The sequence below is a fragment of the Aethina tumida genome, chromosome 3 (genome assembly GCF_024364675.1).
Source record: "Aethina tumida isolate Nest 87 chromosome 3, icAetTumi1.1, whole genome shotgun sequence".
Classification (NCBI taxonomy): Eukaryota; Metazoa; Arthropoda; class Insecta; order Coleoptera; family Nitidulidae; genus Aethina; species Aethina tumida.
Window position 1 is genome coordinate 34180377 of NC_065437.1, and position 23952 is coordinate 34204328.

At 29.1% G+C, this 23952-nt stretch overlaps 2 protein-coding genes across 5 annotated transcripts in view; one reads left to right on the top strand and one right to left on the bottom strand.

Moving 5' to 3' along the window:
* LOC109600380 (calexcitin-1) overlaps positions 1-23952 on the bottom strand; it is a 77336-nt gene that overhangs the window by 18575 nt on the left and 34809 nt on the right. Inside the window, exons 2-5 of one of the 4 annotated variants that reach the window (XM_020016525.2) lie at positions 18194-18209; positions 10865-10905; positions 1578-1678; positions 352-424 (exon numbers count right to left, since the gene is read on the bottom strand). In XM_020016525.2, coding sequence (XP_019872084.2) covers positions 352-424; positions 1578-1649 — 145 coding nt within the window. In that variant the 5' untranslated portion in view covers positions 1650-1678; positions 10865-10905; positions 18194-18209. The remainder of the gene's footprint in view (positions 1-351; positions 425-1577; positions 1679-10864; positions 10906-18193; positions 18210-23952) is intronic. The other 3 variants (XM_049964996.1, XM_049964997.1, XM_049964998.1) reach the window with 3 other exon arrangements.
* LOC109600379 (leucine carboxyl methyltransferase 1) lies at positions 8521-9829 on the top strand. The gene is made up of 2 exons (XM_020016524.2): positions 8521-8668; positions 8764-9829. The coding sequence occupies exon 2, from the start codon at positions 8780-8782 to the stop codon at positions 9716-9718; it is 939 nt and encodes a 312-aa protein (XP_019872083.1). The 5' UTR covers positions 8521-8668; positions 8764-8779; the 3' UTR covers positions 9719-9829.

Consider the following 23952-nt stretch of genomic DNA (forward strand, 5'->3'; position numbering starts at 1 on the left):
TATTAACTCGTTACATCTTCTGGAGCAGTTGAAAGATGCATTCATTTCGACTACGCGGTAACATTTATGTCAGTTCTGGAATAACACGAATTGGGAATTCACTCCCACGGCTCTTATATTAATTCTGAATTGAATTATTATTAACCGGGACACTCGGCACCGAGATCGTTAAATTGGTCTTGCATAGGGAATTTGTTACAACCGAGGGTCAGGAATTCACTCCCAAAATGTACAAAATGTACCTAGTAGGGTCGTAAAAGAATTTATTGTTGGCGGGTGCACGAACGCGTAAAACGTGATTAATCGTTCAAATTAATGGTACACAATATTTGTAAAATACCCAATACTTACCAAAAAAGACGTGGAATACGTATAAAAGTTTCTTTTTTCTAAAATCCGAGATCGACATGTTTTGTAATGGACCCTGCAAAAAGAGACTTGGTTTAATAAACTATTATTAAACATTTATAATTTATCATAAAAATTGTAAAGCAATAATTTTCAGCAAATGTTATTTTCTTTTGTAAATATATTGTCTATAGTGGTGTTTTACTTTTCTAATAAAAAGTTTTCTCATACTCTTAACTTGTTAATTAATAATAAAGTTTTAATTATTGCAGGAGTTAATTAATATGGCAACACATTAAAGTACTATTTTCGAAGTTATCTTCAATTAACCCTTTACATACTACCCATTTTCTTTATTTAAAACCTTCGAAGCACTTCGAAGTTAAGTTTTGAAGGTAATCAACTAATTGGTAATAATATAACATATTATTAATAGTTAGGGTTTGCTATTTAACTTAAACATTATTAGATATTAAGGAATATTTTATTACGTACATTGTATTATTAATCGACATTAACAAAGAAACTAAAAATGAATATATTGTAAATTTTTTATTGAAGAAATGATTAAACATGGAATGTAAATCTTAAACAATTTCAATAATATTCATTTAATTTTTTTATTTTTAATTTTTAATGACTACTTTGTTACCAAAAAATATATAATAAAAAATTATATTATTATATAATTTAACGATTATTAAATAAAAAAATATATTTTATTGTACCAAATAAGTTTAAGGTTTCCTTTAAAGGTTTAATGACGATAAGAATATTACTGATAAGTCTAATTTCTCAGTACTTTTCAAATACATGCTTTCATTTCAGAATATTTATAAATTCTTATTTAATAAATGCGGATAACTCCGTCATGCATGCGTCAAAAATCATGAATTATATTTACATATGTACAGATTATGAGCCTTGTTATATTAGGTTATAATATTAAGCCATTTGCACATGCATTTTGAATTTTCTAATTAAAAATGGAATAGCATACAGTCTAATGTTACTACGTACACTATTCCAGGTGTCTAACTTATTATATTTAATGAAATGAAATTATGAACTGGGCTGTTCTCCTTAAACTTACCTTTACTCAGACAAATTCGACTAAATTATAACATGCATGTTGTGCGTTTTAAGCTTGCCATAATAAACCTACTACTACTTGTCGAAAATCGTATTAGTTCATTCTAAATAAGCGGTTCGCTCCTAGAATTACATACCCCAAAATATCGGGGCAATACGCGTGACATCATCTCACGTAGGATTGTCTTTCCATAATTCAAAGAATCCATTCCAATATGGAATGATCCTTGATTCTGACCTAGAATAACAATATGGTTAATCCAAAAAAAAAATATATATATAATAATGAATCGATGATAATTAATTATTAATCCTAAATTACAAGTTTCATCAAAATTAATAATTTATCGATGGGCAAACTTCAATAAATTATGCGTAGGCCTCAAACTCCCAGAATGGGCGACAACCACTTAATTGTTGCTAAGGGTTAATCTAATGCTGAAAGTTTCATAACTGAATTAATTGCTTGTGTATTACAATTAATCGATAAAATTTAATATAAACAAACCTTGATGTAATTAGGTTAGGATTTAAAGTAATATAAATTGTTGGAATCCTATTTGCGTTATGTCCACCGAGTTTTATGTGAAGCTTAGACTGGTTGATTTAAGACACGGGGTTGAAGCATCAGACAAAGCGAAACCAATAACGAGCCCATAGGGAAATCCAAGTTTTTTTACTGATAGTCCGTTAACATCGTTCTCCATATCCTAGACAGGATGCTTCCAATCCAATCTATTGGGCGTTGTTTATTTTTTAATAATGGCCAATGTTGTGTGATATTATGATACAAAACTTAGATAGAAAACGATTAATTTATTTCTTAGGGGAGAACTTTTATATGAATAATAAGCACGTACCAAACATTTTTTTATCTTTTAATTAAATGACAATTATTATCTAAAAAAGTTTTTCACATTTTAGAAAAATTGATCAGTAAATGATTATCAAATATTTGTCAAATTTTAGTATAATTTTCCATTCATTGTTAAAATGTTTTGTATTATTTTTATGAAAAATCTTATAATAAATTAAACAATTACTAATCAACATCTTGTTGTACATTATAATTTTTGGATAAATAAATATGGAATTAACACAGATCCAAAAATAATGAGTCAAGAATATGGAATTTATGAAATATTTAAAAAAGACACAAAAAATATTCTATATATTTTGATTGTCAGGAAGTTCCAGAAGACACATTCAGCATCGTTCATTGAATATATTTTTCCCGAAGGCAATTCATAATAAATAGGTAGTCCAAAACATATACGGCACACAAAACTTATCTATGAAATATTTATAGGTAAAAGAAAGTTTTAAAAATTTATATGTGCAGTATTGACAATACGTCTTTTAGATTATTAATGGCGTGTAGATCGATACACCATCAGAGAATGTAAAAACTTTAGTCATCCCCTTTGATGTACCATATTATACATCGTATGTAATAGACATAAACATGTAAATTTTAATAGGGATGTTAAAGATTTTACACACATCATCAACAATTAATACCGTTTAGTCCTAAATTCAATGTGATGGAGGCATATTAATGAATGCGAAGATCGATGATGCTTTAATTAACACATTTTTTAATTGGCTAATTAAATCTGAGAGATCAGATTGAGGCTGCGTAATAAGGGTTATCTCTTGAATTTATAGAAAATTAATCTCCTCTTGAAGTGCACCAGTAGCAGCAAGGGGGTAATATAATAGAACCACCTGTGTTCCGTTACGAAGAGCACGGGAGGGATTCTGACGTCCGACCGAACAATGGAAACTTAACTAGATTGCCTCCAAATATACGAAAATACTGATACGGACAACGTAATTTTATAACGTATTATTATTAAACCCCGTTAAAGGATCAAAACATCAGAAATATTAAATTACACTGCTGGAAAATCATATCGAAATTGAATTATATATGGGAAATGGTTTCGAATGTTATTGTACCAGTATCAATATCATGCTCATTGAATTTTATTAAAATTCGTTTAATAACCTGGCTTTAGATTTGATATAAACCACGAAATATGTAAATTTTTATGATTAAATTTTGATGATTAAAAACCAATTCTCAAGCACCACGAATAAACAATATTCAGTAATTGAAATTGCATTATGATTTAGTAAATTGTTGCAATTTTATGTAAAATCATGGCAACATGTTTTGTGTTCTAGTTAAAAGGGATTAAGAGTATCCGATGTTGAGCTTAAACGCAATGACATTTGAGCGAGGAATATGGAAACTGTGGAACTTTCAGTAACGCGAATAATTTTCCAACAGAAAAATCTCATTACTTTATACATGTTTTGTAATCTGGTTCAGTTCTTAAATTAATGTCAAGAGTTTTAATTTGTTTTATTATATTGCAAGTCCTTTAATATAAAAAAGTGTGCTTGTATTATATTTTTTATATGGTTTGAACGTTTTAGGAGCAATAAGATGTTGATTATAATTTTTATGCGGAATTTTTATGGCACGGTAACGACTCATTTGATTAAATCTAATGATATAAAATAGGAAAAGACGTCGTTTCTCTAAAATTTTTATAATTAACTTATGTCTTGACGACACTAAAATTAACGTAGAAAAGCGATTTAAGGCGAATTTATGGATATAGTTACGCTACATCCATAAATTTACATTAAGATTATATCTTCGGGGATAATCCATTTTAAATCCATAGGACAAATTCAATATTCACATCACACTTTGGAGGTGGTCTATTTTTGTTTAGAACTTCTTTCGGTTGAATGTGGAAATTGATTCTAAAGAACTTTGGAAAATAACGAATGTATTTTTAAATTTAAATTCTTAACTTTGAACATTTTTCTTTATTTACCACAACTTCTATTTAATTGGTATAATAATTTAGTCTATTATTAATAGATTAATTAGTAATGTTGTTTCGTTTATTTTGATTTATTTTTAAATTATCTTTAAAATATTAAGACGTTTCTCAACATTTTAATGATGGTCTATGTTATATTAAGTTACAAAAAAAATGGATAGTAATCACTAAGAAAAAGAGATTTATAAAAATAAAAAATCTGCTTTTTAAAAAAATTTCAATTAGTTACAATTTCATAAGTAATCCTGAATAAAGTATTTCAAATATTATGGTCAATGGTCAATAACAAAATATTTTATATTTTGTCTATTTTCCAAAATTTTGAAACACATTTTGTAATTCAGTATCTTTGAAAAATCAATTAAAAAAAAAAATAAACTAATTACTTTTTTCGAAGATGTCTTGACGAAGCGGTAAACTGAAGATTTTTTTCCGTGAACAAGTTTTGTTTGTTGTTCTTTCATTCATGTCAAATGACATTATCCGGAAATTTCCACTGAATGAACATGAGACGAAACCCTGTTTGGATTTTTTGGAGAGTAATATAATGATGTTTATGAACGACGTGCGGGAGGTTCAAGAGGAAGTCAAGTGATAAACAAACTTAAAACTGCCGCTTTGGAACTGTACGAGATCCCTATGTGACCACTCAAAAATACCCACCAGTGATTTAGGAAAGATCAAAGATTAGAGTGGTGTCTACAGTGATGATTTCCGATTTCATTTTGGCCAAAAATAATGATTACATGTCAGAAAGTATCTTAGAGGAAGGCAAAATCCACAATTTTTTGTGGAGAGGTCTGTACATAAAAGAGATGGAATTATGGTTTAGGGAGTCATTGCGTATAATATTCGGTCAACATTAAATATTATAGTAATCAAGTAATTTGATCCAGTTTCCAGCAAGATAATTACCGACCTCATGATAGGGTTAGTTTCAATTTGATGCCCTGGTCGACACGTCTGAGATATTATAGACAGTAGAGTTCGAAATTAAGTCCATCCTCCGTAGACCTTGGCGGACCTTTTGGACGAAATTAACCATTATTATATCAATACCAAGACGAATCAATGAGTGGCTGGATTACCGTTCAAAATACTTCATTATAAGTTTAAACAAATTATATTCAATAATATTGTCAGTCTACAATCCTTTATTACTCCAACCTGTGTAGTTTTCAAAAATTTGACCACTAGATATGTCTATTCTATTTTCTATGTCACTGAGTACATTAAATAGTGTATTTATAAAATTATTATCATTTTTATGATTCAAATGTCATAAATTTTTATGATAATCGATGGAGACCTACATCTACTCCATTTTATTAAACCACCTTCTATATAAATACAAAAAATTTCATAATATAACCCAACCTATACGTTGATGTATTAAAGAATGAACTATTTTTGACCAATTTTCAAGATATTTTATACTCTTCGTGTCAACACAAAAGTGTGTTCTAAAAATACACATCCGAGAAAACTCCCGCGAGTGGGAAGCATAAACAATACCAGCATTAAAGAAATGACACTTTATTAGAAATCCATGTCACGCAAAAGTAATATATCACTGAGAAAAACTAATTAAACTAGGAACATCATTTTTGTTTCCGCCCTGGTGCAACATTGTGGGAAATACGTCCTCTCTCCATTCGTCGGTTAGCAAACTTCTTCCGAACTTATGATATCTTGAAAATTGCATTTATGTTAACGATTTGTCGTCCTACGTCGCACGAATTATATAAGTTTTTTTTGGTGGAAGCTTTAAACAGGTATCAACAAGCAATTCCATGTTAGAAATCGGATCGTTTAATTTTGAATTTAAATTCAATTTTAGATTAGTTTGGGATAAGCGCATTAGACGAAGAATTGTGCCTTTACCGCATTAAATAGAACATACTTTGTTTGCTCATTTCCTACCAAATTCCTACCAAATATATGTATGTTAGTTACTACTCTTTTGTGATTTTCTGGTAGACTAAATCGTTTTAAGAGAATGGTAAAAATGTGACCAATATAAGGAACAACTAATTGAAATGCATAAAAATAATGAGCAACGTTTCCCATTTGAAATGTGCACTATATGCACATTATACCTCGGTTTGTATGAACCTTTTGTCTTTCATAAAGTATGTTTCAATAAAAAGTCTGGCAATAATCCCCTATTATGCTTTACTGCCATTAATAAGGTGCTACAATGAACATGACAGAAATTATTGCGTTCATCGACAATTGCTCATAAAATACACGGCATAAAAACAGGATTATTAATACAAAACGTGTTAACGTTTTAAAATGACATTGAAATTGCTTTTAGTTTATAACTTTACAATGGATCATAAAACATTCGCAAACACTAATCTCTCGCACTTCATCGCCCGCAATTTCCCACATATCTCGGACATAAACCAATAGATTTTTGCACATAACCGTTTGTCGCATTAGCTGCAATTTACTCGTCTGCAGTTTATGGTGCGGGTCTGCATCCCCCCACGATTCGTAATATCAAAAGGAATGAATGTCCGACAATCAACAGCCTCCAGACTGACATAATCTTGGGACCATTACTTACTTAGTGTGTGTATTTAGGTCGGCCTCCTTTATTTTTATTGGTTCAAGACACAAGCCGAAAGACAACAGAATGCGGTTATGGTATTATGGTTCTTAGTAACTGTTCAGAGGACGGTGAAGAAATTCGATTCTCCGAATTTGGTCCTTTGTTCTTGTTTTGAAAGGCGAATGAAATTTAAATCAAAGAATAGCTTAAATGAAATATGTAACAATATTTTAGTATTTTTTGGTAAACTTAATTTATTTTTTGTCGATTTCAACAGGTTTTTTCTAACTCCACTGACAAAAACAGCCCATTGAAGTTAAAATGAGTTTAATGGTAACCAAGTTTTTTGTAAATTCAATTCATATTTTGTTAATGAAAGACCTTTTTTCACTTCCAAAAAACGCTATTGTGTTCGAAATGAGTGTTATTGAATTCAAAGAATGACTGAAATTGTTCTTAAAGTCATATTTATCAAGATGGTTATTTCATGTTCATTATAGTTTCAGTTCATTAATTTATCTGATGTGGAATTAGTTCTAAAAGTCTGGATATAAATCAAAGTTATAATGCTTCCTTTTGTGTGATGATTAATGGAAGTTAAGGAAAAATTCAACACTAATGTTCTTTTGTGTTAGTTATCTAGATAAAACACATTATGTAGGATAATTATTTCAATATATCTTACAAGTTTAATTTACTTAGGCATAGTATGTTAATTCAATATTTATTGCTAAATATTTCCTCGTAATTAAAATACGTATGTTTCAATTAATTTGGAACCGGTTTATAATCATTGAAGCTTATTATTAAACCCAGCAAGAAATAATTAATGTATATTTGCCAATTAAGAGTAGAATTGTGGAATCTTATAAATTACTCGTTAAGTTCCCGTAAAATGGATCAGTGGCTTGAATAAATGTGGGATGTGTAAATGAAGTGATCTGTGGCGCAGGAAATTAACATAGTCAATGAACGGCCACTCCATATATTTTCATCTAATACCGTCTTTAAATCTTAAATACGGCCTCACTATGTTCGAATTAGGGGAATTAATTATTCAAAATGTATCTGCGCTCATAATTGAATTCAAACTGGATTTTAATAGATGTCAACAATTAAATTGACTTTGTGTGTTTACGCAAACGGTGCGGCTAAATTTGCCGTATTGTAATTCGCTTCAGTTTCAAAATACGCCGACCGAGTTTCTTTACAGTTGTTAGACTCGCGACGAGCGTATTATAATTTTGCGGAAAATACTTAAACAACACGAGTATTTGTTCTGTATTCAATTCAGTGAATCCAGAAATCTTGAGTTAATTTGCGATGAAATGAGATTTCATATACCAACTGAAACATTTTATATAAAAAGTAAATTTGTATGTCAAAACACAATACAACAATATATTAAAATAATATAAATAATAACCGTATAATAATATGATTTCTCATACTTGCCTTATTTGAAATATTAAATGAACTTGTTTATATTTCGACAATTATAAAGTTTATTCCTGTTTGCATCACTGGTAAGTTTCCAGTCGCGTATTTAAAATTCGAATCATATAGAATATCTAATCTTAAAAAAGTTTTGCGTCACCAATTTTAATTTATTTGAATACAACATTCATAAAAGTCGAATATCGAGCGGCTTCCATCGACGCTTGCTCAGATTAACCGATCATGCGCCTGCCCAATCAGTTGCCTATATTCAGGAGAATGTAGAGTTTATTTTGGTCCGATAAAATAATTTTAACGTATACAACTGAAGTCTTTCATAATCTTTCATTTTACATCGATATAAATAGTAAGTATTAACCCGTTTGTCTTTACGTAGAACAACAATAGGTTTAAATGTCGACAGAGCTTTGACAAAAGGATTCATAACCTAAAATTTTGCAGATACAGAACATAAATAATGGGGGACGAACCGGTTATGGCCACGAACGACGACGCCAGCGAATGCAAGCGGGGCGCCGTCCAGTTGGGTTACTGGGAGGACAAGTACATCTCCTTTTTCGTGAAGCAAATCGAGAAAAAGGCCCCAGAAATCAACAGAGGTTATTATGCCAGAGTCAAGGGTGTCGAAACACTTGTGCAGAAGTTCCTCAGCAAGTCCGGTTCATGTGCACAGATTATCAATTTCGGCGCCGGATTCGACACACTTTATTGGAAACTAAAGGACGAAGGTATACACATATCTAATTACGTAGATGTAGACTTCCCAAGTGTCACAGCAAGAAAATGTTACTCAATCAAACGAAACAAACAGCTATTGGACAAAATCCATGAACAAGATGGTGAAGTGAGATTAAGTTCCACCGATTTGCATGCAGGAAACTACCACTGCATTGGGGCAGATTTGAGAAATCTTTCACAAGTTGAAACCAAGTTGAATCAGGCTGAAATTAATTTCTCCAGCCCCACATTGTTCATAGCTGAGTGCGTTTTAGTGTATATCGAAAATGATTGTGTTAACAGACTGCTGTCATGGATAGCTTCCAAATTTAGGTCAGCCATGTTCATAAATTATGAAATGTGTAATATTAATGACACTTTTGGTGATGTTATGCTTGGAAATTTGAAAGCCAGAGGTTGCAACTTGGCTGGAATTTCCAGTTGCAAGAATTTAGATACACAGAAGGCAAGATTCTTAAATAACAACTGGTTGGGGGCCAACGCCTGGGACATGGTACGCGTCTATTATGATTTGTCCCCTGTAGAAAGAAACCGGATAGAAAGAATAGAATTCTTGGATGAGCAAGAATTATTAATTCAGTTGTTTCAGCATTATTGCATTTGTGTTGGATGGTTAACTCCAGAATTTGCGGATGTTAACTGTGTAGGGGGATATTAATATTCGTTTTTTGAAAAATTGCATTAATTTGTATAAAAAGCTGTGATAATTGAATTTTTTAACATGAAATGTGTATTAAGTTATTAATAAATACAAATATTTCTTTTAAAATGCTTTTATTTTGTTGACATGTTTGATTGTAATGTTGTGTTTATGAATTTTAATTAAAACTATACTAAATAATTAAAAATATTTAATTTGATCTATGACCCTATTATAATTTTAAGGATGAATTTTAATTAGAATATATATATATATATATATATATATATATATATATATATATATATATATATATATATGTATGAGGCTATTTATAATTAAAGGTAAGTTAAAATAATAATAAACTAGTCATTTTGATATTATACAGTAAGCATTAGTATCTCACTGAACTATCCAATAAGGATGTCAATCTTTCAAAAAAAAAAAAAAAAAAATGCCATGAAAATAAAGAAGCTTTTATTATGTATGAAGTGACGCATAAGCGACATTATTATTTTTAAAGGCCACTGAACAGAGCTGTCCGTCAAGTATATTTCATTCAGCTGGGAGTTAAACATGAAAAATAACTTTGCCATTTTAATTCAGTGTAATTTTATATGTACACCCAAGCGTTGAGAACCAACAGCTTTCTAATATTGTTTTATGAAAAATCAATAATTATCCAGTACTTATGTATTATTAAATAAATTGAAGTGCTTTCTATAAAACCAAGCAATTTTTCAATTTAAGTGTATTATGCAGCTTTCAAAACACTGGATATTGAACATTTATTTAAATTATTTATGGCTACATAAAGTTATTCTTTGAAAGTTAGGAAATAAAATAGTAAACTCGTTATCACGATTTTTCTGTTTTACCTTCAAAGTCAGTTTATAGAGAAAGTATATAAATTGAAAATAAAATATTGGATCATATTTTAAAACTTCCCATTAAATTTCTTGTCACGAAACTTATTGCATCAATTTGGTATAAAGGAACATTCAATAAGAAAGTCTTCTAAATTTACATTTTAATACGGATATTAAAGAAAGTTTTTGTTATGTTGTACTTATACATTCATTACAAAAATAATAGAACACACCATTTAAATAATTTCGGGTGCACCAAAATAATCTAAAACAGTGATTGATTATGAAAACTTACCAAAAATTCTTTCAATCCTCAAAGTTACGGAATCTCAGTCCCTGTAAAATAAAATTTCATTTTAATTTATTGAACCGTTCGAAAGTTAAGTGGTACGGTCAAAGGAATTCCCATCTGTGAAAATGTCGACTCTAATAGATAATGTTAAAAAAAGGTAAATAAATAGTGTACGAGTATATCTGGAGATTGCTGTGCGATTTTAAAATCTCTCGAGTTTACTTTAAAGCAGCGACAGTGACTGGCTATATATTTTTACACTCAATCCAGCTGAGATTTCGGTATCTCGAATCCATGAATGAGGCACAAGCTTTGAAAGCCGTTATCTGTAAACACCAAACTTGGGTACATTTTCATCTTCAAAGAACTACAATATTCCTGTCTACATTTATACTCGAGTAAACGCATTACACCTTATTCTTGTTAGAGAAAGTTTTGTTGCTGTTGATGCGTAGCTGCAATACACTCTTTTGATTCTGTTCAGTGTAAAGTTGAGTAGAAGCTTCAGGTTTTGAAATTGAAGGGAAACGAAAGTTTTACAGCGTGACTCCTCAAACTGTTATCGACGGTTAAATCAATTTTAATTTGCATTATCTTTGTAGTCTGAAAACTAATTAAAAGTACTCCTGTGTTGTATTTTTTGAGAATTTAAATTAACTTTTGCAGGTGTTTTAATAATAAAAAAATTAAAAATGTCAGAACTTTTTTGGTTAATGCTGCTGAAAATGTGAATTAGGTTTTTTCTGTAAATGGTGTAATAAATTTATAATTATACTTAAATTTTTGATATTAGTACAATGATTTGAGTGTAAAAGTTAAATATGCACAGCAGTTTAAAAAGTAATTAAAAGTTAAAAGTTTTACAATTGAAATATCATAAATTTCCGAAGTTTGCAGGTAAGAAAAGAGTCTTCGTTTACGTTATAAAATTACATCCATGGTTGTATATTAAAGTTTTTTAAAAGTTTTCAAAATGAAAGGGGAAATTAAACAATTTAAGTGTTACAACAGAAACCAATTTCCTTTGTGAAACCAGAATATTTGAAACAAAAAAATGACATGTTTACAAATGTTTAAGATAAACATTTTGCAAAACTTTTTCATTAATTTCAAAGATATTGTTTCAAAAGTTAGATTTACACGAGATATTAGAGTTCAAAGCCCCAGAAGGAGATTTGTGTTTGTTCAATTTGTTGCCGTTGTCATGTTCTGTAACTAATGATCTAAAACGGTGTTTACAAACCCCAAATATGTGTTTATAACTTTGAAACTGTATCGAAGTTACTATAAGTTATTTAAGTAGTAGTACTTTCTATACAAATCCATTAAACATATATGTTTCGAAATAATTTTTACATTAACTAGAAAAATAAATAGATCTAAATATGTATGTTAAATGTTTCTATGATACCGATAGACTAGTATGATTTATGGTTTTCCATTATGACAATAACCGTATAAATATCGAACAGATGTCTTTAATAGCAGGAAGAATAGTAAATCAATTCGGGTATTATTTATATCATCAGGGTAATTTCATATTCACAGCACAAAACCAAGAACAAATCACTTTATTTCACATTGAATAGCTTTTATGATTTGAATTTATATTCTTTAAAGCTTTCATGCATTAAATTTACTCAGATTAATAAAACAATGCCGATAAATGGCCAGTGTTTTTTGTACATAAAATATTGCAGCCACTAAACGTTTTAATGTTTTAATGGAACTTCCCCATTATCATTTATTGTAAATATCGATAAAATCCATTAACACCTAGACACACAATTTAGTTTTTATACAAGAAATAAAAGGATGAATTTATTAACAAGCCTCGGGAAAAATCACGGATTTCCATGTGTTCAAATGTTAGTTTTCGTCGACCGAAATTAGTACGGGTGTGAAATTAGCGAAGTTCTTGCTAACAATTCCGAGAGCATCTGCAGTGCAAAGCGCTGGAATAAATGCCAAGTCATTTATGCAATTTACGTCCACTCAAAAAACTCAAACGTGTCCACATTTGTTAAGCGCCGTTCTATTCCGGCACATTGACAAATGTTCCCCGAGTGTATTCTAAATTCATTGGTTGTTAAGTGTACTCGTATGTACACTTTACAAACTTGCAACTTGATAATACTTTATTGACATAGATTGCATTAAGATCTGTGTCCCTCTAAACAGAAATACGATTTCAACTGAATGCACTTAGGGTTGAATTGATTTTTACTCTGAACGATCGAGTGGTTGGAACCGCAATTTATTTAACTGATGAATACTAAATTAAAGACTAAAACTGTCGTTAAGTACAAAGTTTGTGGTTCTTTGTTATTCATTTTTAATATACATTATAAGTCGTCCTGTGACAAGTCGAAAACTTTGGTGAATGTAGGTACAAATTATACACTACATAATTGAATTTAGACAAAATTCTAATTTGAATAGTCCACTGTTGTTTACAAACTTTAATTCAGCGACTTTCTGAATTTAAACGAGTTTTCAATTAAACTCTCAAGTGTTCACATCATTTAACTTGGTTTATTTATTTTCAAAGAATAGTTTTGTCTATTTTTGGTTATAAATGATCTAGAAAATTACAATTTTTTGTAACCCCTTATTTGTCATTGAATTTCTTTTAAATGGTTTGAGTTTGTGGTCACTTTTCCACTTTGACAAACTTCTCAAAGTTGGATTATCTCAAAATTTGTTAATAAATTACCGTGTGCAAAATATTTATTAGTTTTAACACGTTAATAAAATGTAAAATTGAGAGTTTAATACCAAGAATTATTTTTTTTTACTAGTCCGCTGCTTAATTGCTAACCAGAGGATAAATCAAACACGTTAAATACCGTGCAATCGAATTTTGCCGAAAATTGTAATTTCCGGTTGAACCGGCCGTTTGTTTACATACTAGAATCCTAGAACCCGCATTCAAATAGGTTTTGTGATGAATAATAATTCAAAATTAATGTATTCCATGATGCTTAGCATGTTTCATTTTATAGTTTATATTCAGATTATTACTATTTTAGATTTATGCACTTAGACGAATAATTGTAGGATATATTGTTGTAATTTATGGCATAATTAAAATGGCTAATATGATAGCAGAATTACAGTTTATATTGTCAAATTTATAAAACTAACGTTAATAAATGTTATTTGGCTTACAAAGAAGAGACAAACAGAAATTTAATGTGCCTTTAGTGGTTGTTTGTGAAATTTAATTCTCACATAGGAATTTTAACGTCCATGATGTTGAATTATAAGTCATAAGTTCTTGAAATTCTTGTAATTTCGTTTACCTTTAAATTGTTTTCATAAGAATAAAGTTTAAATTGCAACTCTTAAACTTAAAAATGAGCAGTTGCAACCTTAACTTAATCACAATTATAATTTCCGTTTAACTGTTTTGTTTTATCCGAAATTAAATAGGTTTACTGTTAAATGATAATTTCAAATTAATGTATTCCACTATGGTTAACATGTTTGTTTCATTTTACACACAGGTTCTGCAATTGTTAAACAACCGTGGCAATTTATGCTCTTTTTGCATTCAAATATATGTGAACATTAATTCGGTTCACGAGGACAGTTGCACCAAAACTGGTGTTTGGTTTTGGCGGAGGAACAATTGGAATACGAATAAGTGGAAAATAATTCGTGTTCGGGGTGTTAAATATAGTCAAAATTAATTTAAAAAAGAACAACAATCTGATAAAACACTAATTAATGTAGAGTGGTTTTCAGACATTAAAATTTAACTGATAACATGATTCTGTTTAACGTCGGATGTTTACTAAATTTAATTTAAATTTAATTTATATAAATGTGCTGAATAACGCAGAATTTATTATGATAATTAAATTTGCAATATTTGTTGAAGTTTATTTATTTTGTGGGTCAATATTAATAAAAATTAACGTTAAGCCATTTTAAATATAATATGCTTTTTAAAATCAGTTTTCCGGCTTGAAACGTTTCCCGTTTTACCATCAATGGAAATTGGATATTCCCAGACGGCTTGTTTTTGGAACTGCACTAATTTTATTCGACCAGTTTGCACAGAAATTATGTTCATTAACGTTAGGATGGGTATTAGTGCACCAATTATCGTGATAGTTTATCTACCATCCAAACTTTATCCACATCATATACGATTTTCGTTCAAGATTATTTGAATTTGGAAAAAAGTCTGGTTCATAATGTCATTATTCTGGTAATTTGAAAATTTTACAACAGGCAATGTTGATAACAAACAAATTAATGCAACAATTATCGAGATAGTTTATCTATTAAGCAGATTTTTTCCACATCATATAAAATCAGGGTGATTTAATTTTGAAAAAAAAAATCATTTGGTCATTATTCTAGTATGTTGAAAGTTTAAAAAAGGGCAGTGTTGCTGTGGACTAAGTGATTTTTTTTACCTGAAGACTGATTTATGAACGATCATTACTTTTGGACGATAAAATATACAAAAAGAATCTCTAAAACTTTCCCTCTATAAAACCCTCGATATAGTTAAGTTTCGGCGAATGTGCGGTAGTTAACAAGACAAAAGTTAATGAGAATCGGAGCCTAACATCACTTAATATAAAAAGAAGAAGACATTTAGAGATCTTTAATCATCTTATCTTTAGCGCAGGAAGTCAACGTAAGCTTAACTGTTGCGACAAAGCAATTTGTTTGTAATGTGCTCAAGTTTAGTAGGGTTTAGATACAGGTCCCCATAATCGTCCTATCTATCCCTAAAACTGTCGTCGTTAATTTTATTCGAACCGGCAATGGTGATGGATGAATTTCAATATTAACAGTTAGCTAGCGGCGTTTTTTCTGGCACCTCCTTGCAACCACTTTATTACTGATTTTAGAAAAAGAAATTTACGTAATAATTTATTGAAGCTGCAGTACGAAAGGGATCGGAAATTTGAATGATTGATGTTGTTTGATGTTTTAATAACGATGTAATGGCATCTTTGCCCAAAAGGCACGACTAAGTATTTCTGTCTTTGACGGAAACGACGTTATTATATGCCAATCGGGTCAAAGCAAATCTCAGAAGGCGCGATAAAATTGTCGTAAAAAATAATGAGATCCTATTATGGACATTTTTTTATATTTTGCCGAATTTCAATTTTTTTTATACGATAAAGTTTGACGGAAGGATGGCGAATATTGAATGTTTAAATGAGTCTCGACATAACAGGATTTTTGTTTTAAAATTAAGCCATATGTGAATATTGCATTTATGGTAACTAATTGAATCACTTTGTCAGATAATAATATACATATGATTCAAGCTCAATCAATATTGCCTCTATCTATGCAAATTAAATTGGGTTTCATGTAGTGGAATAATTATTTTCTTAACTGATAACGCCACGCAATTATTATTAAGTTAATTGAACTTTTGTGCGTAATAATGTTTATCACATACGCAGTGCCTCTAGAAAATTATACTTCGTGACTGCGAAACTGTGACTTTAAGAGACTCACTTCATTACAGTTTCTAGAGTTTGATCGTCAAGTTTAAAGGAGATTATGTTTCGATGGGTGATAAAGTAAATTGAAAGAAAATATTGAACTAAATAAAAAAAAAACTTTAAACCGTAAAACTTTTAATTTTATCAGCAGTAAAGATATAATTTATGAGGTTGAAATGTACGAAATTTTGAATTTCATGCATTTCTTGTGATAAATGTCGGAAAAAAATAACGTTTTGTGATCACGATTTATTTGACTAAAATTTTGATGTTTATTTTAACATTTTTGTATGAAACTAGGTATATTTATTTTTTTTCTACGTGCATTAAACACATTCTTTTAGGTTAAATATGGTGAGTTCAATACCTTAAAACAACAGGAGAGGCATGAATATGTGAGGAGAAGATGGTCGGGAAGGGAAAAGTTGCTCGATTTTGGTTTCCTCTTTTTAAAAGTGATAATGAATGCATTAAAGTTGTCCTGAAGCCTGTACCAACAAAGAAATGAAGCAATATCTCGTCCAACATGTTTAGAAAAAGATCGGTCATTAGAAAGAGACTTCATGCAATGAATGTCATCAAAATATTCATATAAATTGAGGACAACAAAATTAGACGTTTGACACTTGCCAATTATCTCATTGCGTGCAATGCAAATAAGGCCTTTATTGATCGTATTCTCACATGCTACGAAAAATAGGTTGAATGAGTATTGAAAAAATGTGAACAAAGATTTTGGTGACTACATAGTGGATTGCATGTGGAATTTATATTTAATTAATTATACTGGCCTTCTGCTTCTTGATGACAACGTATGACCATACATCAGTCTAAGTTTTACTAATAAATATATTATTACAGCTGTAAAAAGCCTACCTACAAAATTACATTTGGATATGATGAAATATCGTGTTTTTTACTGAAAAATTGTTTTGTTATGCTGAAACTTTTAAACTGCATTTCTAATTCAATTTTAAAGTCTGATTAATTTCCAAAAGTGTGGAAGATAGTTCGAATTTGTCCTATTTTAAAATCACGATGTTAAGATAACATTCAAAATTACAGATCAATTTTTCTAGTGTCTCAAAAATTCTTGAAATCAAGCTTTATACATCACTGTAATAACAAGTGAAGTCTTTGTTACCTGTCTCCCAAAAACCGATTTATTCAACATTGTTCAAAATATCAATGTTTACTGAGTATGTGTCAAATGAAATGGAGTGCATTATAAGATATTCATGATGATTCTTAATTTGGAAACAACACAAGTGAAGTTATTGTGTAAATACGGTGGAATTGAACGTGATTTGTATACAAAAACCGATTACGTTATTGATAATGCGATATTTCAGTAAAAAATGAATACCCTATTTCCACTTTGACGTGACTGAATATAAAAAGGCCTTCAAGTCAAAATGTCCCATCATCAAAGCTTTCTTTAGGCTAAAAATATAATCTATATGCTTACAGCGGCGCAACTTTCTCTATAAAACCTGTCAGAAAATATTGAAGTCATGCGGATTTTAATTATAATATTTCCAAAATTATACAGAGTGGAAATTTATTCTGTGTTAAAATTCATGATGCTTAATGATTGCGAAAAGGTGCGTCGTTTTATTGATCTTCTAAAAGTAGTTAATTGGAGGGTTTCAGGAAGGGCCCAGGCCGAATATAAAATTTAAATGACTGTATTCCATTTCCATTGAATATGGGGCATTTTATAGAGTTGTTGTAAGTGGGACGCAAATTTTGATATACGCGTACGGTTTTACATCAGCTGGGGCCGTAATGTTGGTTGAATGAAGTATGCATATGTAAATTTTATTCCAGGCAACCTATAACTTACCCAAGAACTCGGAAACCTGAAACAAAAATCCACGTTAATTATACTAATTGCATTGTTGGGTCTAAAGTTAATGTAAATTTTTCTGATTCGGTGCCAACGTCTTAATTATAAGTAACAAACTTCTTCGTGCAGAAAGCTTAATAAGTATAATATTAGAGCTATTTCATTTAGTTTCTTTAGCTAAGTTAATTTTGTTTACAGAAGAACTTCTTTAACGAAACAGACTGGAGTGGAAATCAATTTAATTATCTATTTATCCAAGACCTCCGGGATAGACATATTGCCACTGGAAAAATATTGGCTGTTTGCCGAAGCTCAATGATTAAGCATAAAATTATTAGTCTGAGACTTCCAATTCCCACAAGAAATTCGGAAAATCTGAGGGTAATTCAACTTCCAATAAATTCTTTTAGAAATATGCAGTGGTGAGCAATGAGTTCTCCACTAAGATTGTTTCACATGATAAACGATCTATGCCAGATTGTATTATTTAGCTCTATTATTTACTTACAAACTATACTTTTGTTTGCTTTTGTATAGAAAAAGGGGAAGGAAGTAATATTCAAAGAGAATATATAAAATTCCTTTATTCTTGTAGCGTCTCGAAAGTATATTCTTGATATTATTAACTCCTCCAACATGTACAGTATTTGCAAATAATCTATATAGAGTTCCCCCTCATCATTCAACAATAGGCAACAAATTGAACATCCCCTAAATATGTCAACGGGCCACAGCCAATTTATAACTTGCTACTTACTCACACAATTTCCAGTCATTGAACGTTAATGTTAATCGTAACGCATGGCGGAAGCAGTAGAAATTATTTTCGTTAAGTTTTATTAGCCACAATGTGGTAGATTTAACTATCGTATTCACTGTCGAATAACATGTTACGTAATCGTCGGAGTAATCTTAAAGCTCCCTTAAATCCTCTCACAAGGAGCAGTCAAATAATCCTCATGACTTCTTTTTTTACTCTTTTGGCTGTTCTTTTATTACTCACGTTCTGACAAAATGTATATACATTATATGTACACATTTGATCCATTTACAAGCCATTGGGTTGTGGCGCCCCAAACTCCTGTTCACGATGACGACTTTTTTTATGTTATGGTGTATCTACGTTGGAAATTTTTGTGTTTATGTACAAAAAATATTTTTTGTTGTAGAATTAATTTGATTTTTGGGACTTTTTGATATGAGATTTTTACGTTTTTCAGTTATTATATTAAATGTAATAATATGTTATTCATTAATAAAATTACTACTATATTATATGCAGTGTGTAACAGCTATTATTTTAATTATTGAGCATATTTATAAAAAAAATTAAGACACATCAATTTTAGATTTTTAAATGATCCCTCTAATGAAAAAAATAATCATCTGCCCATTCATATATTAAAGAAATAAGTGCAATCCTCAAATTAACTTAACACATAATCACAATCTCATCACTCGTTTAAAAGATCTTTCCATTCTCTATTAAAAAATGTTGTATAATAAATTTCAAATTACAACAATTAAGGTTAAAAATAAAAATTATTCCAAGGCAATATCTTGATTTTTGTGATAAATTTGAATACAATAATATTTGTATATTCTCTATATAAAATTTGGGGGTTTCAACTATTATTTGAAAGTTCAACTATTTTTCATTGCAGGATATAATTTCTTAATCTAAAATTGACATGTTTTTCCTTTGCAGAAATTTATGAAACATCATTTAAAAAACAATATATATTTGTTTATATTTATACATTTATAATATTAATTATTGCAATAATTTTGAATGCAATACATACATTTATGAGTATAAAATAAAGAGACTTGTCATTCATTTATAAATTTGGGAGTTACAACAATCACTTGATCACATTTCAAATTTATTTCCAAAATTAACATTAAAAAAAAAACTAAAATCATAATAAAAATTAATTATCTTGCAATACAATAACGTCAATTAATATTAAATTTAATAAAAATAAATAAATTTAAATAACATTTTAGAATAGAGAATGAAAAGACCGATTTTTCATTTAAAAATTTAACAATCACACATAATTTAATGTAGGGATCAGATATTTTTGTTGCAGGATGTCATTTCATATAAAAGTTTGTGATATACAGTGGTGAGCAGAGAAATACTGCAAAATTAAAATTAACTATTTTGTAAGGTATTTACAACGTTATTAATAAATATGATACAATAAACACATACAATAAGAAAACCACTCAAAAAAGTTATTTCTTAAGTCTTCTTAAGTCAAGTCTTCTAAACTATTGGTATAAAAAAAGAGTATTCAAATGACACTAAAGGTTGAAAAGGAAATTATTTTATTAAAGTACAAAATGATTAAGTGTAGATAGTGTGCTTATTTTAAAAGTTTATAATATACAATATATTAATTCCATTTAATTAGATGACAGACTTCAATATCTGTTAAAAATATTACTGATTTTAGGTTTACTGCAAAAAAATAATATAATAAAAATAAACTGGATCTTAATTAAAATCTTCACAATTTATTAATGTTAATTTTTGCAATAAATTTAAAAACAATAATAATGATTATATTTTATTATAAATATTAATACATTCTTTCTTTCATTTAAAAATATGGAGGCTACAACTATCACTTGAAATGCCCTCTGCATAAAATTTTTTCATGTGTATAAAATTTCACAGTTTAAAATTCTGATATTTCGGGATTTTTCATAAGTATACTCAATAGTTAAACTAAAGAATTTATTCCATTAGGTGTTCCACTCTATATAGTGTTTATAATAAAATTTATAAAAATATTCATTGACTTTCAAAATAATTAATTAATAAAATTGAAGGTGCAAATTTAAACATTACTTATAAATTTAACAATTAAAATTCATCGACTCAATAATCAAATTATAATTAATTCAATTATGCATGTTTTAACTTTAATGGAAATTGCGCTTAAACAGTTAAAAAATTAATTATTTTTTAATCTGATTTAAAGTGGAATTCCGATTACTTCTATTTTAAAATTCAAGTGAATTCCCTTCACTTTTTCTGAGTTTATTCATTCGCTATTCATTGCGCCTCTTATTTCCAGATCATATCGACCACAAATAAAAGTATACGTCACAAAATGTACGCCACATTTTTAAATTGTACTTCCGCAAACTGCGGCTACGGCGTACGAGATCGGAACAAATTGAATCGTGTTTAAAATAACCAGACAAATAGCGGAACGGCTAACAAGAATAAAATTTCATCTGCCGCAGCAAAACGAGCAAAAAGTTTTAATGATTTGGAGCTACAGATGTTCAATAAGTTGACTTTAAGTTGAAATAAAGTTGAAACTCGAGGGACCGCAGTAATATCGGCACGGTCTATCGGGCACTCGGGCTGCCGATGCGTAATGAATTGATAGGATTCAAAATTTTAAAAGGCGAAAACAAGACACGAAAATAATATAAGAATTTCTAACGGCCGGATTTGCTTTAATACCTTTTATATTATTCAATGAAGAGGGGAATGTCGATTCTTCAAATGGACCTTTTAGCTGTTTAACCATCAGAATTTTAACGCAAAGTGAACACTTTAGTCATTTTTACGACGCCTGATATTGAATATTAAATTGCCCGGCGGATTTATTTCCCGCATACGATAATAAATGTTCGCGTTTTTGCCGGAGTGATAAAATTTGTTGACAATCCAATATTTGTATCTGTCCGTGTGGTAGTTCTGTACACCGATAGTTGCAGGTTTTCCAGATGTGATTTACTGCTTTGAATGCACGACGTTCGTTCGGAAATGGGACTCAAGCTCGTGCAAGTTGCAACCTTACGATACGCAAAGATATTCATGGTTCCGATTTAGTATACCACATAAGGAGACAAAATCGCATAAGTAAACGATAAAATTTCTTTAATACATAATGTTCTAAAATATATTTTTTAAATGTTCTTGCTTAAATGTGCACATCAGATATGAAACTAAAATTTATTATTTCTCAGAGATACAACGTGTCGGGTTTTTGTATTCAGGTTTCTTAGTTAAAAATGGAATTTATTTGAAAGCTGGTTTAAAAATAAGCAAAATTTTCAGGCGAAAATTCAGCAATTTATCAAATATTTCATGAAAGTTGTATGCTTAGTTTTCAAGAAACAAGCTTCAATGCTTGTAATTTATTGCCGACATATTAAATAAACGTAAAGTACCTACTGTTATATTAAAACCCTTTACATGCCTGAAAAATTGTTCATGTTAAATTACTTTGTGTTTTAAGTGCAGTAGTAAGTAAAGAAAATGATGATTAAATAAAATATGAATTAAAAATATTTCTTAATTACAAGTAATTATGCATACATATCTTAAATACCTTATAAAAACATTTTTTTTTTTAAATTTTAATTAATTATAAAACTAGTTAAAATTTTCAAAAAATTATTAAGAGTATGGCAATAACTCCAAATAAATCTATAATATTACATTAAGGTAGATTGAGATATATGTTCTATAATTTTAGAGCTATTAAAAAAGTAAAATATACTACATAAAAGTATATTTTATAAATATTTCACTTTTAAACATTTGTCTGACAAAAAAGTATCAAAGTAGTAACCAAATGTTAAGTTCATCATATTAAATATTTTTTAAATACGTTTTTGGGTCACCAACAATATTTTCTACAATTTAGAGCCATTAAAAAAAATAAAATAAACAACAGTGTTTTTTACAAATATTTCATTTCTGAGCATTTATATGGCAATAAAAGAATGAGGAATTTATTTTAAATTTTCAAACGGGAATATAACTCAATTAAATCTACTTAGTACCAAACGTTAAGAGTGTTTATGAACGAGAGGACAATTAAATAATACTTTACATCTCTTAAAGTACCTTAAAATAAAAATTTTTAAAAATTTACTTTAGAATATGTATTTGGCAATTTTAAGACTAAAGGATTATTAAAACCTTTCAATTGTGTATGTTTACATTTCTCAAGAAACTTTGTAATAAGGGATTTATTAATACTTTTTTGTATCACCAATTACATATGTAATTTAATCAATTAAATTATTATAACATTACACTTGAACTAAAATCTTCAAAGTTAATGAAAGTTGACAATAATTTCCTGTAAAATATAATAAGATTTAGCTAAATTACAACACATTCGTATATGTATTTGGAGGTACATATTAAAGATGTAAAATAAACTATATACAAGTGTACAGTAAAAGCTCTTTATTCGCGGGGTATATGTTCTGTAAATATGCCGCGAATACAGTAACCGTGAATATGGAATGGTAATTTATATGGGATTATAGGGGATACATACCTAGGTGACAAAATAAAGAAAATATATATATATATATATATATATATATATATATATATATATATATAAAGAATTTTGTAACTTTTAGACTTTAGATATTTGAAAACATAAAATTAATTACCTTTTAGATATAGTTGTAATTATACGATTTCTTTGCGCATTCACGATGTTTAAACGTTAATTAAACATCAAAATCATATTTTTTTATAGTATTTTAAAGGTTACTTTACTGATTAATAAAAAAAATTAAATAGTATCTGTTAAAAATGGATCTAACGGTGGATAAAATAAATTACTTTTAATATAATCAACTTATTCTTAGAATTTGGTTAATAGTAACTAATTATTGGATTGGTTGCGCATTCACCATTTTTAACAACAGTTGTAAAAATGGTGGATGCGAAACAAAAAACTTAATTAAAATATTCA

Excerpts from the sequence above, each read along its gene's own strand:
- LOC109600379 (XM_020016524.2), top strand. The coding sequence starts at position 8,780 with ATGGGGGACGAACCGGTTATGGCCACGAACGACGACGCCAGCGAATGC.